Raw genomic sequence first — 24,603 nt, 5'->3', positions numbered from 1 at the left:
GGGGCCACAATAGGAGGCCTGCTGCCATATGGCCTGCAGGACACTGACTCAGAACTCATGGGTTGGCGCACTCCCTCTACCTGGCCCCTGACGCCCAGATCACAATATATGAAAGGATTCAAATATCTCAGGAGCTTCCTGCATCGCAGCTTCCACAAATGTTAGCTGTCGAGGTGGCTGTCCTAACCGGCTCCTTCCGCAGGGACCCGGGTCCAAGGAGATGCTAACGACCGTGCATGGCTGCGTGCAGGAACAGAGGCTCCCGACATTGACCAAAGCCCATTTGCACCCTGGACGTGGAACTTGGGCGCAACCTGGTTTCTCCACAGGTGATTTTTCTCTTAATCTGAAGATGGGCACAACGGAACCACTTCAAAATCTATTTCTTTTTAAAGACAGTGGTGGATTTCAAAAGCACTTAAATGTGCAGCTCCTATCAGTGGGATTTACAAAGACAGTTGGAAAGCAAAGGGGAGTTTGCTGCCTCTGTGGCTCATTTTCCCACAAGTAGAACACAAATGTTCCTGAGGAGCGGCGATAGGTATGCAAGAACCTGCAATCACTGCAGCCTGAGCTGGTTTATCTTCTAGTTGCTATTACTGTAAATAATCAGAATCACAATATTCTTTGCCCTCCTTCAAAATGGAATCATTCAACAGATTGCAAATGATGGTGATTTAGAGCGGTATTTTTTCTCGAAAAGCAACTTGGTTTTTAAAAAATTTTTCAAATGATTAATACATATTTAAATCACTTTATAAATATAGTGGCACGTGCACGCCATCTAAGGTAATAGATTGCCAATCTGTGGGAAAGTTTGCGATTTTACTTTTTTTTTTTTAACTCACCAAGTAATGTTTAATGTGACACTGTCTGTTCCTTTAGGAAAGATTCAAAGAAACTTGTACTTGGACCTATCTGAAACCAGCAAGGACCTAAGCTCTGCAAACACTTTGGTAAATTTCTAAGGTAATAATAAGAAAAGATGGAGTTTGAGGTTCCTTCCCAGAAATCATGAAAAATCGGAAGCATAAAGAAATAAGATGTGTACCAGAGGCTGTCAGCAGCAGAACCAAGGCTCTCAGACTTTCTAAAACGGCCATCCATCTTCGCTGTATGGAGTGGCCACAAGGGAGGGGTCCGGCCACATTCTGTGGTTTCACATTAGGACCCATATTGCTTGTCAATGTCCTAGAATCCTGCTCCTTTATCACAGTGAGGGGAAGAGCAACGTTTGCCCTTGTCCCAATGTCCATCATCATACGGTACCCAATAAACCAGACCCAGAGAGAGGCTGCAAGGCAGTGATGTTTAGTCTCATTTCCATCACGGACTAGCCAGCTGGCCCTGCCATAGCAGATCCACGCTCACCCTTGGTTTCCTGACCTGTCACAGAAAACCACTGCACCAGAAGGCTGCTAAGACCCCTTGCCATGACAGCATACGTCAGTACACAGAGTCCAAGTGCACCAATTTAAAAATACTGAAAAAAAAAAATAGCCAAAAGGAAAGGTGCAGAAGAAATAGCGGGTCCTCACTGAGATTTGCTCTAAGCTTGCAATAAAAACATGAGTGTCTTGGCAACGATATGTAACATTCCAGTCACCCTGGCTCGAAGGCTCTGAACCTTCTCCTAAAGCAACAGGCAGAGACATCGCAAGTGTCATTTGAACCATGTGAACTTTGAAGTTGAAAGAGGCTCAAGTGCTGGACCAAGCCGAGCGAATCCCTCCAAAGCTATTGCTTCCCTCACTCCCTCCTGCCTGTGTCCACCTCCCCCCGACTCTGCTCCAGGGGCGGGAGCCCCGTGGGGTCCTTCACAGCTGCCTTGCCCGGAGCAGGAGCTACGAGGCCCCAAGCCCGAGACGCGCGCACCGTATCTCCTTACCTCTCCAGGGTCCCTACACCGCAGCAGTAGCAGCAGCTCCAGGCAGAAGTGACCCCCCATGCTCTCCACACAGAGCCCCCGGCCAGTGTGGGAACAGAGAGGGAGCCGGAGACGGGGATCCTGCCTACGGAGCCAGAGGAGGCAGGCAGGCAGGCTCCCCGGCTGGAATGCACAGCTAGAGGCCCTGGGAGGGAGAAGGCCTGGGGTCACTGTGATCCTCTGAGTCAGACACCCTGGGGAGCTGTCAGCTCTGAAAGGCCTCCTTCAGCACAAAAGGCAGAGAGGCACCGAGCACTCACGGGGGGAGGAATCTGGGAGTCACGAAGCGGAGGTAAATGGTTCCATAGACCTCCGTCAGTTTACAGTGAGGGGTAGAGATGCAACAGGCATGCTGGGGAGGACACCTCAGTTAAATGAAATGCCAACTCACATATGTGACCGAGGACTCGTAACCAGGTAGCTACAGGACTCTCACAATTCTGCAATAAAAAAGACAACCTGATTTAAAAGTGGGCAAAGTCCCTGAATAGACACTTCTCTGAAGATCATTTACAAATGGCCAATAAGCATACAGAGAGATTCTTGAGAAGCACCTAGGTGGCTCAGTCGGTTGGGCATCGGACTCTTGATTTTGCCTGGGGTGGTGATCTCAGGGTCATGAGATCGGGCCCGGCATCAGTCTCCACACCGGGCATGGAGCCTGCTTGGGATTCTCTCTCCCTCTCCTTCTGCCCCACCCCCACCTCTCTCTCTCTCTAAAAAAAAAAATTCTTGACATCATCAGCCATGAGGGACACACAAATCAAAACCACGACGAGATACCACATCACAAAAAAGAAAAAGAAAAAGAAATACCACATCACACTCACTAAGATGGGTAAAAGAAATGTTGGCAAGAGCGTAGAGAAATTAGAACTCTCATACATTGTGGGTGAGAGCGTAAAGCACAGTTTGGCACTTTCTCAAAATATTAAAACCAGAGTTACCATATGATCCAGCAATCCCACACCTACCTATATCCCTGAAAGAACTGAAGAATATATGTTCACACAAAACTTGTCCACAAACTTGCTCACAACAGCATTATTCATGATGGCCAGTGGGTGGAAATAACCCAAATGTCCATCAATTGATGAATGCTAAACAAAATGTGGCAAGTCCATACGATGGAATATTATTCAGCCACAAAAAGGAATGAAGTCCTGGTACACGTTACAACATGGATGACCCTTGAAAACAGTATGCTAAGTGAAAGCAAGCAGTCACAAAAGGCCACATATTGTGTGATTCCATGAATTGGCAAATCCATAATGTGGCAAAAGATAAGTGGTTGCCAAGGGTTGAGGGAGATGGAAAGATCACAAGCAGTAATGACTAAGGGGTGTGAGGTTTCTTTGGGGGGTGATGAAACTGTCCTAAAATTGATTGTGGTGATGGTTGTACAACTCTATGAAAATACTATTAAATTATACACTTTAAATGAGTGAATTGTATGTCATGTGAATTATATCTCAACAAAACCGTTATGTTAAAAATGAAATGCTAGTTCTTATTCCCTTGTCACAACCCTTCCCCAGTTACCCTGGGCCCTTCTGAGGTCACCATCACTCCTACCATTCACCGATGTGGATGTGGCAGGGGCCATGGAGAGAGAGGGCTTCCATGAAGCAGGGAGCAACAAACACCCTACACATCAGGACCCTTCTCAACTTCATTTCCAGGTCCCTGATGACAAGAATCTTGTTCCAGCTTCACAACTTAACCCCACTCCTCCCTGACACCTTCACTCCCGAGTGGCGGCTCCCTTTCCAGAATGCCCCTGGTTCCCGTTTGTGAGGGTCCTTTTGAGCTGACAGTTGCCTTTATATCCCATGTGGCTGCCCTCCCCAAGTAGATTCTATATGATGTAAGCATAGTGGGCCTCATGGCTCAGTGTCTTTCTCACAGATGAAACTCAGGAATTGTTACCCTTCACCTTTTTTGAAGGGAGGGATTTTTATTTTTTTAGCAATTTTAAAATAAGGCTGTTGCCTCTAGGGGCTACTGTGCATTTTCACTATCCCAAGTAAAAATGAGGGCACCTGGGTGGCTCAATCGGTTAAGTGTCTGCCTTCGGCTCAGGTCATAATCCCAGGGTCCTGAGATCGAGTCCCACATCAGGCTCCTTGCTCCTCGGGGAGCCTGCTTCTCCCTCTCCCTCTGCCTGCTGCTCCCCCTGCTGTGCTCTCTGTCAAATAAATAAAATCTTGTAAAAATAAGTAAAAATGAAATTAGCAGGTGAGGCCAATGAAGGAAGCAATTCAGAGAAGAGAATACCACAGTGGTCACTGAGTTAAAAAAAAATCCAACATTTTTATATAATTTTATCATCCACTAAGAGAGCTACATCCAAGGCACTGACACATTCTAATTATTAATATTCATGATTATTATTACTCGTTTCCATATCCTTTATCTTTCCAAACTATTTTGGGGCACAACAGACCAATTCCCATGAAAATGATTTTTTTCATGATAGCTAGTTCCATCCTGTCCCATGCTCACAGATTTTGCTTGAATCAGTGCATTCTGCTATTAGAACTAAAGTCTTAAGAGAAAGGTTTGCTAGTGACTCCAGTTAGCTACAATGCACGGTGTCCGGAATTTATCACATTTTTGCACCAACATGTACTTTTTGCCTATTATGAATTTGCCTTAAAAATTTTCAACCCTTAAAAGTCCTTAAAATGATTTTTTTTTACAAGTTGGTACCATTGCCCTCAGAAGGCTGTCAGTGGAACTATGAAGGAATAGTCTCTCCCACTGGAGGATAACCAAGGCTGCAAATGAATGTTCCCAAAAGCCCCTGCCTCTGTTCACTCTGTGCTGGAATGTTCATACAGGGTTTTTCCTCAAACACACTTGGGTGCTGTGGGTAATAGATGTCAAATAATAAAACTCAGAGGCACACGCTATGTTACTTTTTAAGGGAAAAAAGTGGGGGGAAATCAAAGGGTTTAACAATTTTATTCACTGGCTTGCATTCAGCGACTCTGACAATTTGGCCACTGCTCAGGTTCGTGAATTTCTATGGAAAATGAACTGTGTTTGGCAAGCCTGACGAAATATGAGGCTGATAAACAAATGTTTCATGCTTTCTCAAGACCTTATGCCACTAACTGTGTGGGATTGGAAAAACTGTTCAAATGTCAATTTAAATGTCAATTGAAACACTGTAAATACATGATTTTCTATACCCATATGAATTAATACGACTCTGTCGACTTCAGACCAGAACTTGAACTAAAGTTGCTTTGAATTTTAATCCAGAAATGGTTCATGGGGAACATGAACTTCAGTTTAGGCAAGTTGAGTCAGGAGAGTGCTGTTTCAGAGTCAGAAATGTTCACGCGAGACTCGATCTTACACTATGGAGAATCGACTGAAAAATCAACCGATATGAAGGTTGTTAGGAAGCAAGTCTTGAACTCAAAAAAGGCTTAGGCCAAAAGAAATAAAATAGTATCGTAACAGCCCAAATCATTATATAAAAGAACACTGCGGTGAATTCCGTTGCAAAGTTCATGACTCGTGAATATTATCTCCAAACCAGTCATCTCTGAGTTTTATAGGGTCAGCTATCCAACCGCCTTCTTGACCCTTCCAGCTGGTATCTTGGGGTCATCTCAGACTTCACTTAGCCAATGCTGAACTCTTGACTTTCCCTTCTGGCAAATGTCTTTGTGCCTAAGCCTCCTACATCTTAAGAGGTGTTTATAAAGCATTTATCTCCGTGCCTGGCACTCACACCCGCTCAATAAATGTTGCTGCTGCTGCTATTGATGATGATTGATGACGGTGATTTTTATGCACCCAGTTCGTCGAGCCAGAAACCAAACAGCTTTTCTTGATTCTTGCCTTCACCTCATGTCCCACATTTAATCCACCCCCAGGTTCTGTCAAGTCTGCCCCCAAACAAATCGGGAATCGGAGCCCCCCTCTCCAGCTCGGCTCTCATCACCCCACCTCCGGCCTCCGTCGTGTTTCTCCTGAACGAATGGAAGCCTCCGACCCAACCTAGCCATGTCTGCTCTTGCCCTTGTCCTTGTCCTTGCCCCTGGGGGAGACCGGAATGATCAGAGACACATGTCTCCGTGACCACGATGTGCGGGATGCTGCTCCCGTACTCATGAGATGTGCTAACCTGCCTCTCGCGGTAGGTAGTCTGGTTACTTCCCCTCCGCAGGTGAGCACAAGGACGTTGGGCCATGGCCAAGGTCACACCGCTTCCAAGAGGCAAAGCTAGAGTTCACACTCCAGAGCGCAGCGCTGCCACACACATACCATGCACACCCAAGCTTTCTGGAATAACAGACAAGCAAGCCGAGACCGGTACTTTGCTTCCGTCACACCTGGAGTAAAATCCATCTGCGTAGGAATTGCCTGTGCCAAAGGGTCTGGGCCTACTTCCTCTTTGCCTCTTTCCTCCTGTGCTCCTGACGCTCTTGGACAAGGTGAGCTCGGCCCAGTGTAGGGATCTTTGCCCATGTGGTTCCCTGCTCTTCCCAGGGCTGGCTCCTCCTTCTTTATTCTGTAATCTCACTCCCTAAGAAAAGCCTTCCCTGGCCTTCCCCGTCTGAAGTCAATGTCTCCTGGCTTCTCTATGTCAACACCCTGCTGGTTTTCTTCTCAGCGTTTATCTAAGCTTGTATTTGCTTTCGTATGTTGTCCATGTGTCTACTGACAGTGTTGTCCATGTGTCTACTGACAGTCACTGGCCTGGAAGTTGCACAGTGATAAATATTGTTTACCACTGCATTTCTAGCATCCAGCATCATGCCTGTGCATAGTAGATGCTGAGAGAATCTGATAAATGATTGGCTGCAGGCAAGCATGCTTTGGGGAAATGAAACACCCAGCTAGACAGGTTCTCCAAGTGTGAGTGCAGGATCAGAATCAGATTCCCCTGAGGAAACTTCTTTATCAAAAGTAGAGTCCCAAGGACTCTGTGTTAATTTAACACTTGCTTTTGAGGCCTATCACCTAGTTTTCTAAATAATTTTTCTGATTTTGATCTTGAGATGATTTGGCAACGAGTAACTCCTAGAATTCTTGTTTGGCTGTGATTTTTAGGACATCAGTGTACCCTTTCAGGAACACTCGCTAAGAGGGAAAAATGTATAAGTGGCTTTCACATGAGACAAGATAGTCTACAAATATGGACAATGAAATGGATGCATACTGTGTTTTTAGATATGTAGGTAAGCATTTGCATAATTGCCTTGGGAGCCAATAATTTCCTTTTCAGCTTGCAGACATTTGTGTGGGCTCCTGGAAAGCTTGTGGTTCCTGGTCCCTTTAATTAGATAATGATGTGTAATGGATGCCATGGACCAGCTGGAGTTCAGTCCTGAACTGACCACAATACGCCTTCCGGGGCTCAGGAATCTGCATTTTTAAGAAACTTTCCAGGAAATTGTTATGCAAATAAAATTTGAGAGCCATTACTCTATCTAGACTGTATATATTGTTTTAGAAAAATAGACAACAGAGATCCAGTGTCCACTCTTTAAATGTGTGGTTTAATTCTGAGAAATCCAAGACAATGTTTTACCTACAGGAAAAACATACACTATTAATTGATATTAATAAGCTCCCTAATTAATTGATATAATTAAGCTCCCTAAGTGCCCATAAATGCAGATTATCAGTAACCTTTTTTGGTAAATTAAGTTATCTCTGGTAAATATCTTTTATAGCCTGCATATACACATGGAAAGAAAGAAACAGACATTTCTCACCTTGGAAGGGAAGGATGAACCATTTGGCCAGATAAAAAGAATCGTAAGCCGTAACTTGACTATTTTTTAGGCTATAAGAGGACAGTGTTAAGAAAATGAAAACTGAATGCAGGAAGAGCTTCCTGGCTTGCTCAAATGACAAAAGTGGCTGTTTTTTCCTGAATTTCTGAGTTCTTCAACTTCCTCCCAACCTGTTCCTCTCTGGTCTTCCCTAGCTAGGTCAATGGCAAGTTCATCCTTCCAGTGACTCAGGCCAAAAGCTTGACTCTCTATTCCCTTTGACTCCATATCATACCTCACGGCCAATCCATTAGTAAAGCCTATTGGCTCTATCTTCAAAGCATGCCCAAATCTGACCCCTTCTCATTTCCACTGTTCCACCCTAGTCCAAGCCAACATTGTCTCTCACCTCAATTAATAATAAAATTGCTGGGGCACCTGGCTGGCTCAGTCGGAAGAGCTTCCGACTTTTGACCTTGGAGTCATGAGCTTGAACCCCACATTAGGTATCTGGGAGATTACTTACATCAATAAAACTTTTTAAAAACTAAAAATAATAAAATTGCTAAATGACTCAGTATAGAGACTGGTTTTGCAAAACCGTCTCTAAAACAGTCACTTCTCGGTAGAGACAATTTCTTGAAAAAAATCTTTGGATTGTCAATGAGTCACTTCTAGTCATCTTTTTCTAAAAAGGCATTAATGTAGATGACCCAGAAAAAAAATACAGGTGCAGAGGAACTTCCCCAAACCCCACGAGAATTTGAATTGCTATGGAGAATGTGTTTATGCTTCAGCAGTTCACAGGATTCTTGATGCCTGAATTACATTTTCTTGCTCATAATGAGATAGTACCAAATATGATACGCATTTATTGTTCACATGGGCAGTGTATAGAGTGGCCATTCCCATGTATTTTGGGGATGAGTGAGCTGATCTTGGAGATACTGTCCCTCTTGCCCATGACTGATTCTGGAACCCAGACCTAAAGCCATCAGCCTTCCTTATGGTGGCAAGAGGCATGTGAAGGAAAGGTGGCTGGGAGCTTCTGCAAAATGTTTGTTTGAATGTAAGCAAAAGATGCAGGAAAAGGAAACATTTTCTTCCTGTATGCCAGGGTTTCTCCACCACAGCACTACTGACATTTTGGATCAGGTCATTCTCTGTTGTAGGAGACCATCCTGTGCACTGCAGGATGTTTAGCAGTGACTCGGGGTTCTATCTCCTAGATGCCAGTAGCAGCTCTTCAGTTGTGACAAACAAAAATGTCTCCAGACATTGCCAGCTGTCCCTTGGTGGTGGGGAGGGGGTTACCTCAAGTTGGGAACCACTGGCCTAAACATTGTCAGTCTTAATCTCGACTGCCATGGGTTCTCTCAACACTGGCTTAGAGATGCTTAGAGGAACATAAAGTGCAAAAATGGCAGGAAAAAGATGCAGAGTCACTGGATGAAACCCATCATACCTGTGATCATCTATAATTCCCAAATATTTAAGCTGATTTAAGTGGACTTTGCTGTTATTATCCGCCAGGGCCATCAAAGTGATCTGGGGACCCACCATTATGGTTCGTACATAGTACGCTGCTTTATTCTGGGGCATCCTACAGCTTGGACAAATAACCTAGGTCCCACCTTGGGGCCAGATTCCATGGGTTCGGTTTTATGTGTAGGACAAAAATAAAATGGCTCATTTTCCCATTTGTTAACTGCTGCTTATCCACACTTATTATGGAACTGTAGAATTTTAGAACAGAAAAGGATTTTAGGGAAGGAGAATTAAGTGAAAACCAATGCCTATGTTTATCTTCAAAGGAAGGCTTTCAAAAGAGGATTAAGCCACGTGACTCCAAATATCAGGAAAAGAGCCATTATCCACTTCAAAACACTTCCTGAGCATGACAAGTCACCATACATCTTACGTAAAAAGCAAAGGGAGACATTTTCTTATGGCCACATACACTTAAATATTCCCTTCTCCCTAAATAGGAATTCCAGATAGTCTTCACGACTAAATCAATTATCTATGTAGATGGACTTTCTGTCACTTCCGTGAGCAGAGTTGTCATTTAATTGTACCATCTAGCACTATTTTTTTTTAATGTGAGAACTGATGAACGAATAGAGCTGGCATAACTGATGGATGGACTCTTAAATTCAAGGTGTAGTGGGGAGGGGAAGAAGATAAAATCATAATCTCTTCCTTTTATTATTTTTATCATTTTATATATATTAATTTATAATACTATCTTTGTCCATTATAAAAGCAATGTTAAGCTTATAACCAAAAACATGAGAACTACAGAAATAAGCAAAATGGATAATATTAAAATAACTGATAATCCAAGACTTACTGATTATGTGTTAGTGACTATCCTCCCAAGTATTTTTCTTGCCTATTGAGATTTTCTTCCCAAATAGTATCATATTATCTTGAAATCTACTATCATGTATTTTAAAATTCCCGCTTATCACATCTCCATGCTGTTTCTAAATCATCCCCACTGTAAACTGTGCTTCATATGAATGGCTGGCTGACAATAAGTTGGACTATGCTCCAAACCGAAAATGTGAGGGGCAAACACAAGCACAAAAGAAGTCTGAAAAGTAGACCAATGCTTAGGATACAACTAGCTTCAATATATTGTTACCGTCACTTGTAGATCCAATCACAGAAAGCAACCCCAAGGAGGGCAAAGGGGAGGCAAGAACAAACCAGTCTTGCAGGGAAGGAGCTGCACACACTGAATGAATGGCATGGAGGACTGTCCAACAAATGCAGATTTTCTTGCTTTGTAAGTCACGGAGCCATTGGCTGGAAAAAGAACAGGCTTTACACAGTCAGATACCCAATCGAATAATTGGCTGCCCTACAGAAAGCCTGCATTGAAAATTCCAAATATCTATATTTACGTATATATCCACACATCTGTGTGTATATCTATACCCATGGTTGTAATCATGTCTGTATTTACACCTGTACCTATGTCTTTACCTCCATCAGTACCTGTAACTGTACCTGCACATCCATCCATCCATCTATATGTCAGAGGTTCTCAAACTTGAACACGCACCAGAATCTGCTAGATGGCTTGTTCCAACACACACTCACCCATCCCCACTCCCAGAGTTTCTGATCAGCGCGTCTCTGACATGGCACAGGGTCTGCATTTCTAATAAGCTCCCAGGCGCTGCAGATGCTGCCGGTGTGGAGACTACACTTCGAGAAACTTCGCCTCCACTTACGCCTCCATCTGTACCTCTATCTCACTACCAATCTATGTTCTAGGGAACATATGGCTACCCCCACAGCCTGGAACTTCCATTATCATCACCTGTCCATTTAAACCACAGCCTTACATACGAGAGAAAACAGGTATCACGGTGCTTTCCAATTCTTTCCACTTAATTGAATAACAAAAATTGTCAGATATAAAAATGATTGCCATGTATCTTCCTCCTCCCAGGAGAACAGTTCGATTGTGGTACATTTCTTGCTTTGACTTGGTTTTCACTGCCTTTGGCTTTTAACTTGATGTATTTACATTCTAACAATTCAGGTTTCTTTTCCAAATAGTGAGATGAAACAGGGACAACTCAAAGGCAACTTCATTTTGAAATTGGCCAAGCTTTTGTAAACAAACTCTTGACAAAGCAATTTATAATTCTCTAAACAACGGCAAGAAAATATCACACAGAAAAGCAGATGTTATTCTCCTGACTTCTTTTCTTCAGGTCTACAATCATTGTCTATAGTACCAAACCAACCGCATTACTTCGAGTCAATTTTGGCTTTGCTGGATGTCAACCCTGTGAGCCACATTCGAGGTGTGGTTCAAAGAACAAAGCTTCTCAGAGACAGCTCTGTGGCCTGCTTCCTTGTGTTAGTTTGACAGCGCCTGATTTAAGGGTTATGTTGGCTCATGTTTGCAGCAGGCAATGGGAACACAGTTCCCCAGATGCCAACCTTAACCTAAATAAAAGCTAGGCCTGTGTCTCCTCAGGGTCAAGTTAAAAGAATATGGGCTGTGCTGTCTCAGACCTCAGCGGGTACCAATTAGCGGGAGACAAGACATGTACACAAGGAAATGTAATCAGTAATGTTAGTGGGTAAACAGTTGCAAGATCGAGGGGAAAAAAAAAGTCAGTCTGTGATGGTACAGTTGGGAAAAACTTCATATTCCATTTGTCCAAATCCTTGAGAAATAAAGGTTACTTCTCCAGAAAGTGAAATGCAGACATTGAGAAGGGAGGTAGGCACAGGTTTACAGACAAGGTCAGAGCAAAGACTCTCTGGAGTGAGGAGGTAATATGCGATGACAGGGAACGATCCCAAGGACCAGGGACTTCACTAGTGAAATGATTATTAATTATGGCCACCTGCGACCTATCGCAAGGGTCTCTTACGTTGGGAGGCCAGAGAGATCAACAGGAACAAAACTTGTGCCCTAATAGAGAAAAGGATGATGTGTGTTTTGGTCAGTTTAGAGAAAATATCTCTTTCTCCCTTAGTATTTTGATGGATGGATGGATCGGTGGATGGATGGATGGATGGATGGATGGATGGATGGATGGATGGATGGATCGGTGGATGGATGGATGGATCGGTGGATGGATGGGTGGATAGATGGGTGGATGGATGGATGGATGGATGGATGGATGGATGGATGGATGGATAGAGAGATGCACATGTGTGTGCACACACTCTCAGATTTTGTGAAACAATTCCAATTTATATATAAGATCCTCCCATTCCAGTAAACATTCCAAATGCCCCAAGCTGCAAATATTTCAGGAAATAGCCACTGAATAAATGAGATAGTCAGAAAACATTGAAATAAAGCTGTCATTTTAAAAAGTGCCAAAATGAAGAACTCATAAGCTGTAGTAATAAAAAAAATCTGCATTTTAACATTGACAGCTGTAGATACATGTAAGTAGTGTTTCTTTCTCTTTTGGTGCTGGAGAGATGTCCAATATAAAAGACAGTTTGTTACCAATTGTGCTGTGGAGAGAATTTATTGGAAGCACTGCAGGAGAAGAAATGGTGGCTGTTTCTAAGAGCATTTAGATGCATCAGGGACGCCTGGGTGGCTCAGCAGTTGAGCGCCTGCCTTCGGCTCAGAGTGTGATCCTGGGGACCTGGGATTGAGTCCCACAATGGGCTCCCTGCGTGGAGCCTCTTCTCCCTCTGCCTGTGTCTCTGCCTCTCTCTCTCTGCCTCTCATGAATAAATAGATGCATCAATTGGCTTTTAGTTTCAATTTGTTTAAAAGTGTGTTTGATTAGGCACAAATTGATTTGCAAAATGATATTTTGAAGTAAGAATCAGTGTAAAAGACTGGAAAAGCAAACATTTTCCAAAATTAGTATCTTTTCTAAAGAAATGTGAATTTTATAAATAAAAAATAGCCGAGATAAATGCTACTCACAAGTAACTTCGCAATAAAATGAATGAAAAAAAGAATGCATTTTAAAAATCTGTTGGTTCGCAAATCTTAGCTCCCAGAACTTCAACAGATCTCTCCTTCCTTCTCTCTTCTCCCAACTTCTCTCTCTCCTCTCTCTCTCTCTCTCTCTGTCACACACACACACACACACACACACCACACACACTCATTATCAAATTAAATGTAATCCTATTAAAAACAAACTCGTGCCCAGATAAAACACAAAGCAGTTATTCAAAACAAGCTTGCATCAGAAATTCAAAAACATTTGTCACAGGAATGGAAAAAAACTTTCTATTCCCATCATTAATATAAACTGACCATAAATATCAAAGCTACCCGTATCTTACTGAGAAATCATTATGAAGGAATTGCAGTTAAAATGACAGCTCTGGAAAATGAGATAAGGGACCTATTAAGAGATTATCTTGTCTTTGTACAGTGATGGGTCATACATGAATAAGACAGTTGGCATGCCCACCAAGACACTGATGCCAACTTTAGAGTCAAAATGTCTCAGGTCTGAGGAACATCTGAAGAAATTATTGGAGAATAAAGAAAAGTATTTTCATGAATCATCTGTAGTGCAGAGTTTCTCAACCTTGGTATTCTTGACATTTGGGACCAGATCATTCTTTGTTGTAGGGGACTATCCCATGCATGGAAGGATGTTCAGCAGCATCCCTCGTCTTCACCCACTAGGTGCCAGTAGCAAACCATCCCTCCCATTGGCAACAACAAAAATGTCTCTGGACATTGGCAAAAGTGTCCTGAGGGGCAAAATTCCCCCAGGGAAAAGCACTGATAGCACAGGTTTACATAAACATACTTGATCAATTGATGTCTTAAATATTATAAAACTCTCCCAAATTTTATATTCCTGCAGAACTCATTCTGTGAATTTTGCCAAAGTGTTGTATAAAAATTTTCATATTCAATCACAACAGATTGACAAACCTGGAGTGACCGTTTCTTAGGTATAAACATTTAAAGAAATGCACTAAAATACTTCTGATGATCTTATGAAAATACCCAAGGATTCTCATCGAGAATTTTTGATTTGGGGCTTAAACCAAAATGTTATCACTGTTTTACATAATGCTCTCTTCAAAATGGAAGCACAGATTGTGTTAGCATTGGAAACTAAATAGGAACCGTGTTGCTTATTGTTATACGTTAGATGAAGGAAAACAATCTGTTTCTCCTGTTTAAATAGAATCTCAGAGTATAATATTGCTGAGGATGGTATACCCTGAAATTCTAAAGATTTTATTAGTTATCAGATGTACCTTAGATAAATGTTGATAGTTTGTATCAATTACTCAGTAATCAACTGGGGAAAAAAAGCTCCCTGGTGAGATTATTACAGACATCCTCAATTACAATAACCATTTATGTGAGATCTTGCCTTTAAAATTTGTCTTAGTAGAACTTGCTAGTAAAATGAAGAGAAAGTATATTTATTTTTTTAAGATTTTATTTATTTATTCATGAGAGACACACAGAGAGAGAAAGAGAGAGAGAGAGAGAGAGGCAGAGACACAGGTAGAGGGAGAAGCAGGCTCCATGCAGGGAGCCCGATGTGGGACTCAATCCTGGGTCTCCAGGATCACGCCCTGGGCTGAAGGCAGGTGCTAAACCACTGAGCCACCCAGGGATCCCCGAGAAAGTATATTTAAACCAAAGGCTGTTGAATCTACTTATAGTTTTTCTAACCTGAGAAATTAATATTCCAAATAAAGAAAATAGGCACATTTTCTTGGCCAAGTTTGTTTAAAAATATGTGACTACATTATTTAATGATAATAAATCTGGAGATAAAAATGCTTATCAGTAATGATTAAGATTATAATATATTCACTGGCAATGCAGAGGAATTACTCAAATTTGACAAGAAATGTTGGAATTTTTTATTAAGTGGGTTCCACACCCAGCATAGAGCCCAACATGGGGCTTGAACTCATGATGCTGAGATCAAGACCTGAGCTGAGATCAAGGGTCGAACACTCAACCGACTGAGCCAGTCAGTTTCCCCTATTGGAAGTTTTTAAGAATAAATTTTTATTGAGGCATAATTGACATATAACATTATATTAGTTTCAAGTGTACAATGTAATGATTTGATATTTGTATATAATGCAAATGATCACCACAGTAAGTCCAGGTAACATCCATCACCATATGAAGCTTCCTCCTGCCACCAACCCTGACAACCACCATTATGTTCTCCATATCTATGTGTTTTGTTTTTTGAGCAAGTGGTTGACAACATGCCTACTTCAATAATAAAGGGAAAAATGTGAAAGCTATAATTTTTTCTAAATTGTTCATTTCTTCCCCATTTCTTTTTATAATTTTCTCATGAAGATGATTCATTTATCACTAAATATAATCACATTATCATATCACCAAAAGACATTTCATATAATTAAATGCACAAGTCAGAAAAAAATCTGTTAGTCTGTACATATAAATTATTCCTTCAGAAAATACTGTCACTATGTTACTCACATTCCTACACAGATAAACATCTCAAACCTAAATTTTGACTTCTGTAATTATTTGACACTTATTATTGAAATTATAATGATCTAAAAGATACCTCATTTGATTTTAAAGAGGAAAACATTCTAGAAGAAAGTTCTTTAAAACACACACACACACACACACACACACACACACGGATGAGTCTGAGACAAGAGGTTCTGAATTTGCATCCCAGCTCTGCTAATTACTGTCTATGAGACTTTGGTAAGTTATTAGAACTCTCAGTACGCCTGGGTGGCTCAGTGGTTGGGCATCTGCCTTTGGTTCAAGGCATGATCCCGGAGTCCTGGGATCGAGCCCCGCATTGGGCTCCCTGCGGGGAGCCTGCTTCTGCCTCTGCCTATGTCTGCATCTCCCTCTGTGTCTCTCCTGAATAGATAAAGAAAATCTTTTAAAAAAAACCCCAACCCAGCTATATTGCTCTTGCTAGATTAGTGGCTCTCAGCTGGGGTGTCCTTGCACCTCACAGGACAGTTGGAAATACCTGGAGACATTTATTGATGTCACAATGTGGGGAAGGGAACTATTGGCATCTAGTGGGTAGAGACCAGAGATGCTGCTAAACACCCTACAATGCATAGGACAGCCCTTCATAAGTGGTGAGCATTGTGTAATGTATACAATTGTTGAATCAGTATGTTGTACACCTGAAACGAATATAACATTGTATGTCAACTACATTTCGGCAAAAAAACTAAACTAAACTAAACTAAACTAAAAAAAAAAAAACAACTAAAAAACAAGATCAGTCCCAAACATCAGTCAAGAGTGCTGAGGCTGGGAAGCCCTAGTTTAATCTATGCAACAAAGCAAAAAGCACCTAATTCAAGATATTGTGATAAGAACCCCTTTTTGGAGAGCATGTGATATTTTACCAAAGAGATTTTTCTCCTTCCATGGCAGGTGGAATTTTAACTAGCCCTGCTTGCTATTATTGTTGGCATCTTATGGAGCAGGAAAAAATGGAAGATTGAGGGGCCAGGAGAAGCAGACCCAAGTGGGCAGTCCTTGTGTTGTCAATCTCTAACTGAACATGTCTTCTATGAGCCACAAGTACGTACTTGGATACTGAGTTAGAGCAATGCCTTCCCTGTAAAACAGGACTCACTTGACGTGCTAAAAAAAACACTTCATAAAAATCAATACAGCTAAAGCATAAGCAACGAGTTGTAATAACTGTCCTCTTTCCCCCCTGATGTCAGCCATAAGTAATATTCTGTACTGCTTAGGAATTGCTATTAAAATCAAACTTTTAACAGCCCTAAGTAAACATTTTCCACAAAACTGAAGTGATGGCAGAGCAATATGATTGCTTACAGCTGCAAATGCCTCATCGTGAACCAAATACTTGTTAAACTTCAACTACAATTTCTCTTCAGTGGGTCACAGTATGTTTTCCAAATAAAACCATTTTTTAGTTTAATAAATAATGCCATAGTAGACCCTTTGATTAAATCACAGGATAGACCGGACACAAATATTTTGTTGATTACACAATAAATACACAATTAGAAACAAAACAAAACAAAACATGTTCCCAAATATAAATTGCTTTGTAATTTTACATTAGGGACTAGCACTGTGTAAATTACTCATGTTTTACCCCACCCAAAGGAAAGAAAAATACAAAACTTCATGCTAGGAAGGAAAAAAAATATAACATTTCCTGTGTGTTTACTTTTCTTGAGTGCCTATGGTATTCTTCAGATTATGGGTCATCAACATCTCAGGAGAAAGGTCTCAAGTCTCTGAATGGGTAAGGAGTGAGAAACTGAGGTAAGCAAAGGGCATCTGGCATTCACTTCTTCTAGGAAAGAAGATCTTGCTCACACATTCCATTCAAAGACTTGAAAGGAAAAACAAAAGTTCCTCTTGAATTTCAAATAGTCCAGGACAAAATATATCACTATGTTGTTTCACTGTAGAGTACATGATTGTAATCTGCTGCTTTTGTTTTAAGGCCAAACTGAGTTCAGCCTTGGGAGAGGGGGGCCTGGGTGGCTCAGTTGGTTAAGCATCTGACTCTTGATCTCGGCTCACGTCGTGATCTCAGGGTCATAACATTGAGCCCCACATCAGGCTCCGTGCTCAGCTCAGAGTCTGCTTGGGATTCTCTCCCTCTCCTTCTGCCCCTCCCTTGCTTTCTCGCTCTCTTTCAATAAATAAATAAATACATACATACATACATAATTTTTTTAAAAAAGACTTGGATGTTACTGGCTGTTTCACATGGCACCAAATAGTCTTGAAATGGGAAATACCTCTGGGAAGGGCACAGAAAGTGAGCACCACAATCCTGAGGGGCATCAGTGGGGAGTATAGAGGCATTTGGATACCAAAAGCAAGAAACTGCTCCACCAAAACATAGATAATGTAAGTTCATTTAGTGACTGCTTACCAATCCCTCTCAGTGTCAGGCAAGTGGGTGCTGGGATAAAAAGATATGAATAGTTGAATCCGAGCCTGACTTTGCAATGGTACCTAAGAATTCTGAGTCAAACACAACCTGCTTTTGAGTGTAATCTTGTGCTACAGAGGGAAATAGGCTGTGTTTACCAAAACAGAAAGACTGGATCTTCATTTACAACAGGCTGTGTGACTGCAGAAGTTACCTCAAATCTCTGGTTAATCTACTCCTTTAGAAAAGCCCTTCACAGGGATGGCCAAAAGCTTCAACACAGCTGTTGCTGATTTAGTCAGCCCCTGGCCTGGCTTCTCTGGACATGCATTAATGTGGCACCCATTCAAATAACATTCAGTGACAGTTTATATTAAATCCCTTACATTAGAAGAAAATCATTTTTGTTTTGTAAATGCCGTTGTTCTGGTATTAGCTTAGTGATAATGTTCTCATTTTACTGAAGGAAGAATAAAAGTGTGTCTCAAATCATTTCCAAACCCTGTACCTTTATCCTCAAATGTCAGAGCCTTATTCTTCTGTGTGGTAGTAGAGCTATTTTACAGGAACATGTCCCAATGACTTAACGGATCAACATAAGACTGGATGGGCTGGGAAGCAGTACAAAACCTTTTCAGTACAACTTATCTCCAAATCTAGAGTTCATTTATTGCCCTGAAATCGCCAAAAGTCACCTGAGACTTTGGTGTACAAAAATTCTAATTCTAATTTAATTTTCAACACATTCAATCCAAAGGATATTAACCCACAGCTAAACTGTTCCTCAGATCAAATAACTGAATGTTCTAATCAAGTCCTCCTAAGGCTGCAGAATGGCTAATTCTGTGAAAGACAACCAACTTGATAATCATAGAGGTATTATAGTGACTCATTAAAGAGGCAAGTGTTAGAAACAGGCTTTTTCTCTAAATGGCAGCTCTAGCATCTTTGTAATTCAACTAATCCCCTTACACCTACACAAGAACAGTTTCTATACTTCAATAATGGACTTCATGAAGGCTGATAACAGGGAGCAAGGTTGACACTGGGGTTATGAGATCATTACAGGAAGTTCCTGGAGCTGATGTCAGGGGAATGAGTCATTCGTTTTCTCCATGATGGTAAGGAGTTTATGGATCAACTTTGGAGTAGTCATTTTTCTTAAATATTTTACAAGTCTGGTTTAGTATTCAATAATCTAACATTCTTATCGTCAGTAGTTGTTTGTTTAGCTAGGAAAAATGACAAATTGGAAAATTAAGTCATTTCACCCCTCATCCACCTGAAATTAAGTATTGAAATTGACAGTTGTTTTAATGAATTATTTAGTAATTAAATAGTCCAACAAGCTAACCCTTATTTCTGTTATCTATCCCATCTCCTTCCAAGACAAGGTGTTTGAGAGTTGTGTCTGTTAAATTGGAGTCTCAAGCAGACTCCGGCCATCAGTTTATAACCACCACTGCCACCCACCCCCCAGAGACAAAAACAAAAGCTAACAATTCTTCAGCACTTCCTATGGACCAGCCACTGTCGTAAGCAGTTCTAAGCCCCCTGGGCACTCCACCATCCTGCTTCAAAATCCTAAGGGAACCCACCAAATTTCTCAAGGATTAATGAGACACGCATGGGTCTCGGAATTCCAGAAAGCATAGCAACTACCCTCTTGGCATCTCTAAATAGAAGTCGGATGTTGAAAACAAATAAACATGATCCTTCAGGCATTTCACAAATACTAATTGAGGGCGCCTGTGTGCCAGGCACTGAGCTCCATGCTCTGGATACGTTCACTCAATCATTACGGCACCACCACTGTTTCCATTTTACAGGCAGAGAGGTGCACAAACTTGCCCACAGACCCAGAGCTAGGAAGTGGCAGAGTCAAAATGAAGTTCTAGGATAGATTTGGTTAATCATGAGAGTCACTTGGCAAATGGTGTCCCCATTCCTCTCAGCGCTCAGGCTAGAAACTTCAGGATCTCTCCCCTATTACCTCCACAAAACTGGCCAATTCTCCTGAGGGGCTTCTCAGACCTCTCCCTTATTTCCCTCCATTCCCACATCCTTGCCTTGGCCTGGGCCCACAGAGGCGTTTTGCTTTTGTTTTTTGTTGAGGTGAAATTCACATAATATAAAATTTGTCATTTTTAAGTGTATTGTTCAGTGGCATTCAGTACATGCACAGTGTTGCACAACCACCACCTCTATCCAGTTCCAAAATATTTTTACCATCCCTGAAGGAAAGCCAGTACACATTATGTCTCCCCATTCTTCCTCCCTCCAACCCTTGACAATCATGCATGTATTTTTTTGTCTCTATGGATTTTCCCATTCTAGATGTTCCCTATACATGGAACCATATATTATGTGACCTAATGTTTTGGGGATTCACCATGGGGTAGCATGAATCAGGGCTTCTTTCCTTTTTTATGGCCAAACAATAATACATAGTAAAGATGGACCGCATTTTGTTTACCCATTCATCTGTTGATGGGTATTTAGGTTGTTTTCACTTTCTGGCTATTGTGAAGAGAGCTGCAATGAACACTTGCATACAGCATTTTTTTTTAAATTCCTGTCTCGCTACCTGATGCCTCTTCTTCTTTAATCCCTCCTGTTCACTGCCAACAGAAGTCTACTGATGCCACTCCACTGCTTATACACTTTCAACAGCTCCCCATGATGTAAAAGGGCAACCAGTAGCTCCTTGGGGCTTTGGACAACCCATGTGGGCTGGTCCCATTACTCTGGACTCAACCTGTCCCTTGGTGTATCCCTCATTTTCCTTAGACTTTCCTATCCTGCCTGCCCACCTCCCTCTGCCACTACCAAAGAGGCTCCAATTCTAGAGCCGACACTCCCCTGCAGGAAAGTGTCCCCGGTAGACCAGCTAGCTGAAGTTCCCGCCCACATAGCAGCACTCTGCCTCTCCTGGAGACCTGCTGGAGCACCATCGCTCCCAGGCCAACTTCGATGATGCTCCCTTCTTTCCCAAGCTGGAGACGATCTTTGCTTTACCTGCTGCCCACTAGGCATTTTATCTGGACCATTGTCAGAACAATTACCCCCGGAGGATTTTCATCCAAAAAACCACTTGTGTAACAAGTCTCATCTCCCGCACAGCGTGTAAATTCTGTGAGAACCAAAACCATATTTTGTCCACATTGCTCACCATAATGTTTTGAACACGATTGGCATTTAAAAAGCATTTGGTGGAGCACCTGGGTGGCTCAGTGGGTTAAGCATCTGCGTTTGGCTCAGGTCATGATTCCGGGGTCCTGGGATAGAGCCCCATGTCGGGCTCCCTGCTTAGCGGGGGTCTGCTTCTCCCTCTCCCTCTGCTCCTCTGCTTATGCTGTCACTCAAATAAATAAATAAAATCTTTAAAAAATAAAAAAAACATTGGAGGAAGAACCAAATGAAGGAATGGAGGAATGAAGTTGAATGAGAGAATGAATAGACACGGCATATCAGACGGAAGCATCTCCTCAGCTTTCTCGATTAGCTTCATCAGTCATGCCCGCCTACGACTCCAGTGGAACACATATTAATGGCTTGATCATTAGAGATTGGTGTCTAGAGGTGAATCCCAAAAGGAAATCATACTTGACTAGCTGTGTGACTGTGGGCAACTTCCTTAGCCTTTCTGTGCCTCAGCTTCCTCATTTGCAAAATGCAAAGAAGCAAGGTTTGCTTTGAGTATTAAAATGAACTAATATTTATGCAGCTCTTAGAATGGTTCCTGGCACATGGTCAGCATTCCAGAAGAGTCTGTTTAAAAAAATTTAGTAAAAGAAATGAGCCAAATGCTTATGCTCTAAATGAAAAAACTGTGATGAAGACAGGCAGACAGAGTGAATACGAGGCTCTTCGAGGTGCAAAGTAAAGCTATTTAATCAGGCCCACTAACCCAACTGTCCATGCGAATCCAGATGCTACATATCTGTAATAGACTTGCCACAGCTAATCTTCTACTTCATTGTTTGGAAGGTCTGAGGCCATCACAGAGAAGCACTTTTGGTCTGATCCTGAAAGGCCACCTCATCCAAGGTTGTCATGGGTAAGATCACTGATAACTATTTGTTGATTGGACTTCCCTGGGTGTATGGCGCTGACTACAGAGAAATCATAGCCATATCTGGCTATGGCTTACTTCAAGACTAACTGTGAAGCTAGATATAACAAGCAAAATAGAGTATAATGCCGAATCAATGGGAACAAAATACTCAAGCACATTTCCAAATGATACGCTTACTTCTCATGCTAGTCTATTCATTTCAGCCCCTTTAACAGATTTTAAATGTTTAGCTCATGTGTTCTCACAAGAACTAGACCCGTTGCTTACTTACACTCAGTGACCCTGTCTGCCTCTACTATCTTCATTAACAAACTCCTCTTAGATCTATCCCCTAGAAACATGCCTCGTCTGAATAAACTCAAATTATCCAGTTGTTTTGTGTTCTTCCCATCACAGAGCCTCCCCATGACATCTGGTTTACTCCTCTATTTAAGTGCTGACGAATCAGAGATGTACACATATATCTACCTTCATGTGCAACTTTTGATGATGCAAACAAACACAAAGCAAACTAAAATGTTCTAAAGGGTGCGTGCATTCCCTTGCCCACAGTACAGAAACACCACCCACTGATATATGTGTGGTTTGGCTTACAGGTGGTATCAGAGGATCCTCCCTCTGATTATCTAGTGAAGTGAATACATAAAGGAGACTCTCTTCCAACATTAATTCCCAGAGTTTGACCCAACTTCAATAATTTTGAGGAGCGCATTTTTTAAATTAAACTTCTTGAGATCATGGTAGGTTCACATTCAGTGGCAAGAAATAATACAGAGCTCTCCTGTACCCTCCACCCAGCCTCCCCCTGGGGGATCTTCTTGGATAACTCTAGTACAATGGCACAGCCAGGAAACTGCCACTGATATCCTCCACCAACTTTATTCAGATTTCACCAATCCCGTATGCTCTCGTTTGTGTGTGTGAATATGTGTGTGTCTGATTTATGCAATTTTATCACATGTGTAGATTTCCATGACTACCACAACAGCCAAGACACAGAACATTCCATTGTCACAAGGATCCTTCATGCTACCCCTTTATAGCTACTCTCGCCTCCCTCTCAACCTAACACCTTCTTAAATCTGGCAACCACTAATCTGTTTTCCACTTCTATAATTTTGTCATTTCAAGAATGTTATATAAATGGACTCATACAGCATGTAGCCTTTTTTGACCAGCTTTATCCACTCAGCATTATGTCTTTGAGGTCTATCCAAGTTGTTTAGTGTATCAATAGCTCATTCCTTTTTATCATCAAACTGTATTTATTGTAGGACCACACCACGGTTTGTTTCACCAGAAATGCATTTTTGTTTCAATGAAATTTTATTATCTGCACCCATGCTATACAATGTAATATGATTTTCTAGAGAATTACATAAATGACTTTTTTTATTACAATACCCCCACAGGAAAGTGAAAATGAAGTCAATTTTCTGTATATTTTAAATTAAAGCTTGCACAGGTGTTTCAGTCAGCTAAATATTTTAGCTGGGACTATTTTAGCTCTGAATTATCCAAATAATTATTTCAAAAATATTTAGTTTAACTTAGCTTGCAGAGAATGCCTCTGTGTGAAGTAAGTGGTGGTAACTTAAAGTAACTAATGATCATAATTATTGGGATTTAGTCTTCTGGCCATTTTCTCCCTTGGAATTTACAGGGAGCTTATGAAAGTTCAAACACTGTATTTTTGGCAAAGGACCCTCATGCTTTGTCTGCATTTTACTGCTTCCTTTGCACCTGGGAGCAGCTATTTTAGGACTGTCTAGACAATCACTCCAGCTTTAAAGGTCTTTTCCTTTCTTTTCAAATAATCTGAGCAGGGAAGGTAATAAATAGATGATGTTGGCATTCTCTCAGCCAAGATACTATTCAAATAGAGCCTTTGCTCTGGCTCACAGAATTGAGTGGCCTTAATATCTAGTTCCAGACTTTTACCAACTGATCAAACTTTACACCAACAAGAAGGTCTCCTTCCTTCCATACCTCTTCACTTAGGGTATCAGGATGATACTTTTTGGTGGAACTGTACGAAATGGTTAACATTTGACAAATTGGGGCCTATATAAATAGCAGTTGCAAGTGACCCAACCCCAGAGATTTGGTAAGGAATCTGGGGGGGGGGGGTATGGCTCTATTTCCCTTCTCTCGCTCCCCGGCAAGCCTCACTTGGACTGTAGAGATGACCCAGAGGCACAGCTTCTGCAGGTCACTCTTGCCACTGTAGGAGAATAATGGAACCCAGTACAATCACTGGGCATTCTCCACATGGTTGTTCGAGGCAGTTCCTCTGAGCATGCGTACTCAAATTAGCTTGGGTATCTGAGATCAAAAGCATTTCTCCTGAATACCAACTGCAGCATCAGAAACAAGACCAGCTCGAGAAGTTTGAGCCAAGTGTCCAGGAACTTCACTTCAATGACACTTATGATGGAAAACTCTGTGTGTGCCAGACACTGG

General features: G+C 41.7%; 1 protein-coding gene across 5 annotated transcripts in view; it reads right to left on the bottom strand.

Annotated features, from left to right (window-relative positions):
- ARHGAP6 (Rho GTPase activating protein 6) overlaps positions 1–24,603 on the bottom strand; it is a 483,961-nt gene that overhangs the window by 134,998 nt on the left and 324,360 nt on the right. Inside the window, exon 1 of one of the 5 annotated variants that reach the window (XM_072817849.1) lies at positions 1,889–2,042. The exons of the other annotated variants lie outside the window; for them this stretch is intronic. Within the exon in view, the coding sequence (XP_072673950.1) occupies positions 1,889–1,948 (60 nt within the window). The 5' untranslated portion in view covers positions 1,949–2,042. Of the gene's footprint in view, positions 1–1,888; positions 2,043–24,603 lie in introns of those variants that run through there. 5 annotated transcript variants of the gene reach the window in all.

This window comes from Canis lupus, chromosome X (assembly GCF_048164855.1).
Source record: "Canis lupus baileyi chromosome X, mCanLup2.hap1, whole genome shotgun sequence".
NCBI classification, from domain to species: Eukaryota; Metazoa; Chordata; class Mammalia; order Carnivora; family Canidae; genus Canis; species Canis lupus.
This window is presented reverse-complemented; position numbering and strand designations above follow the sequence as displayed.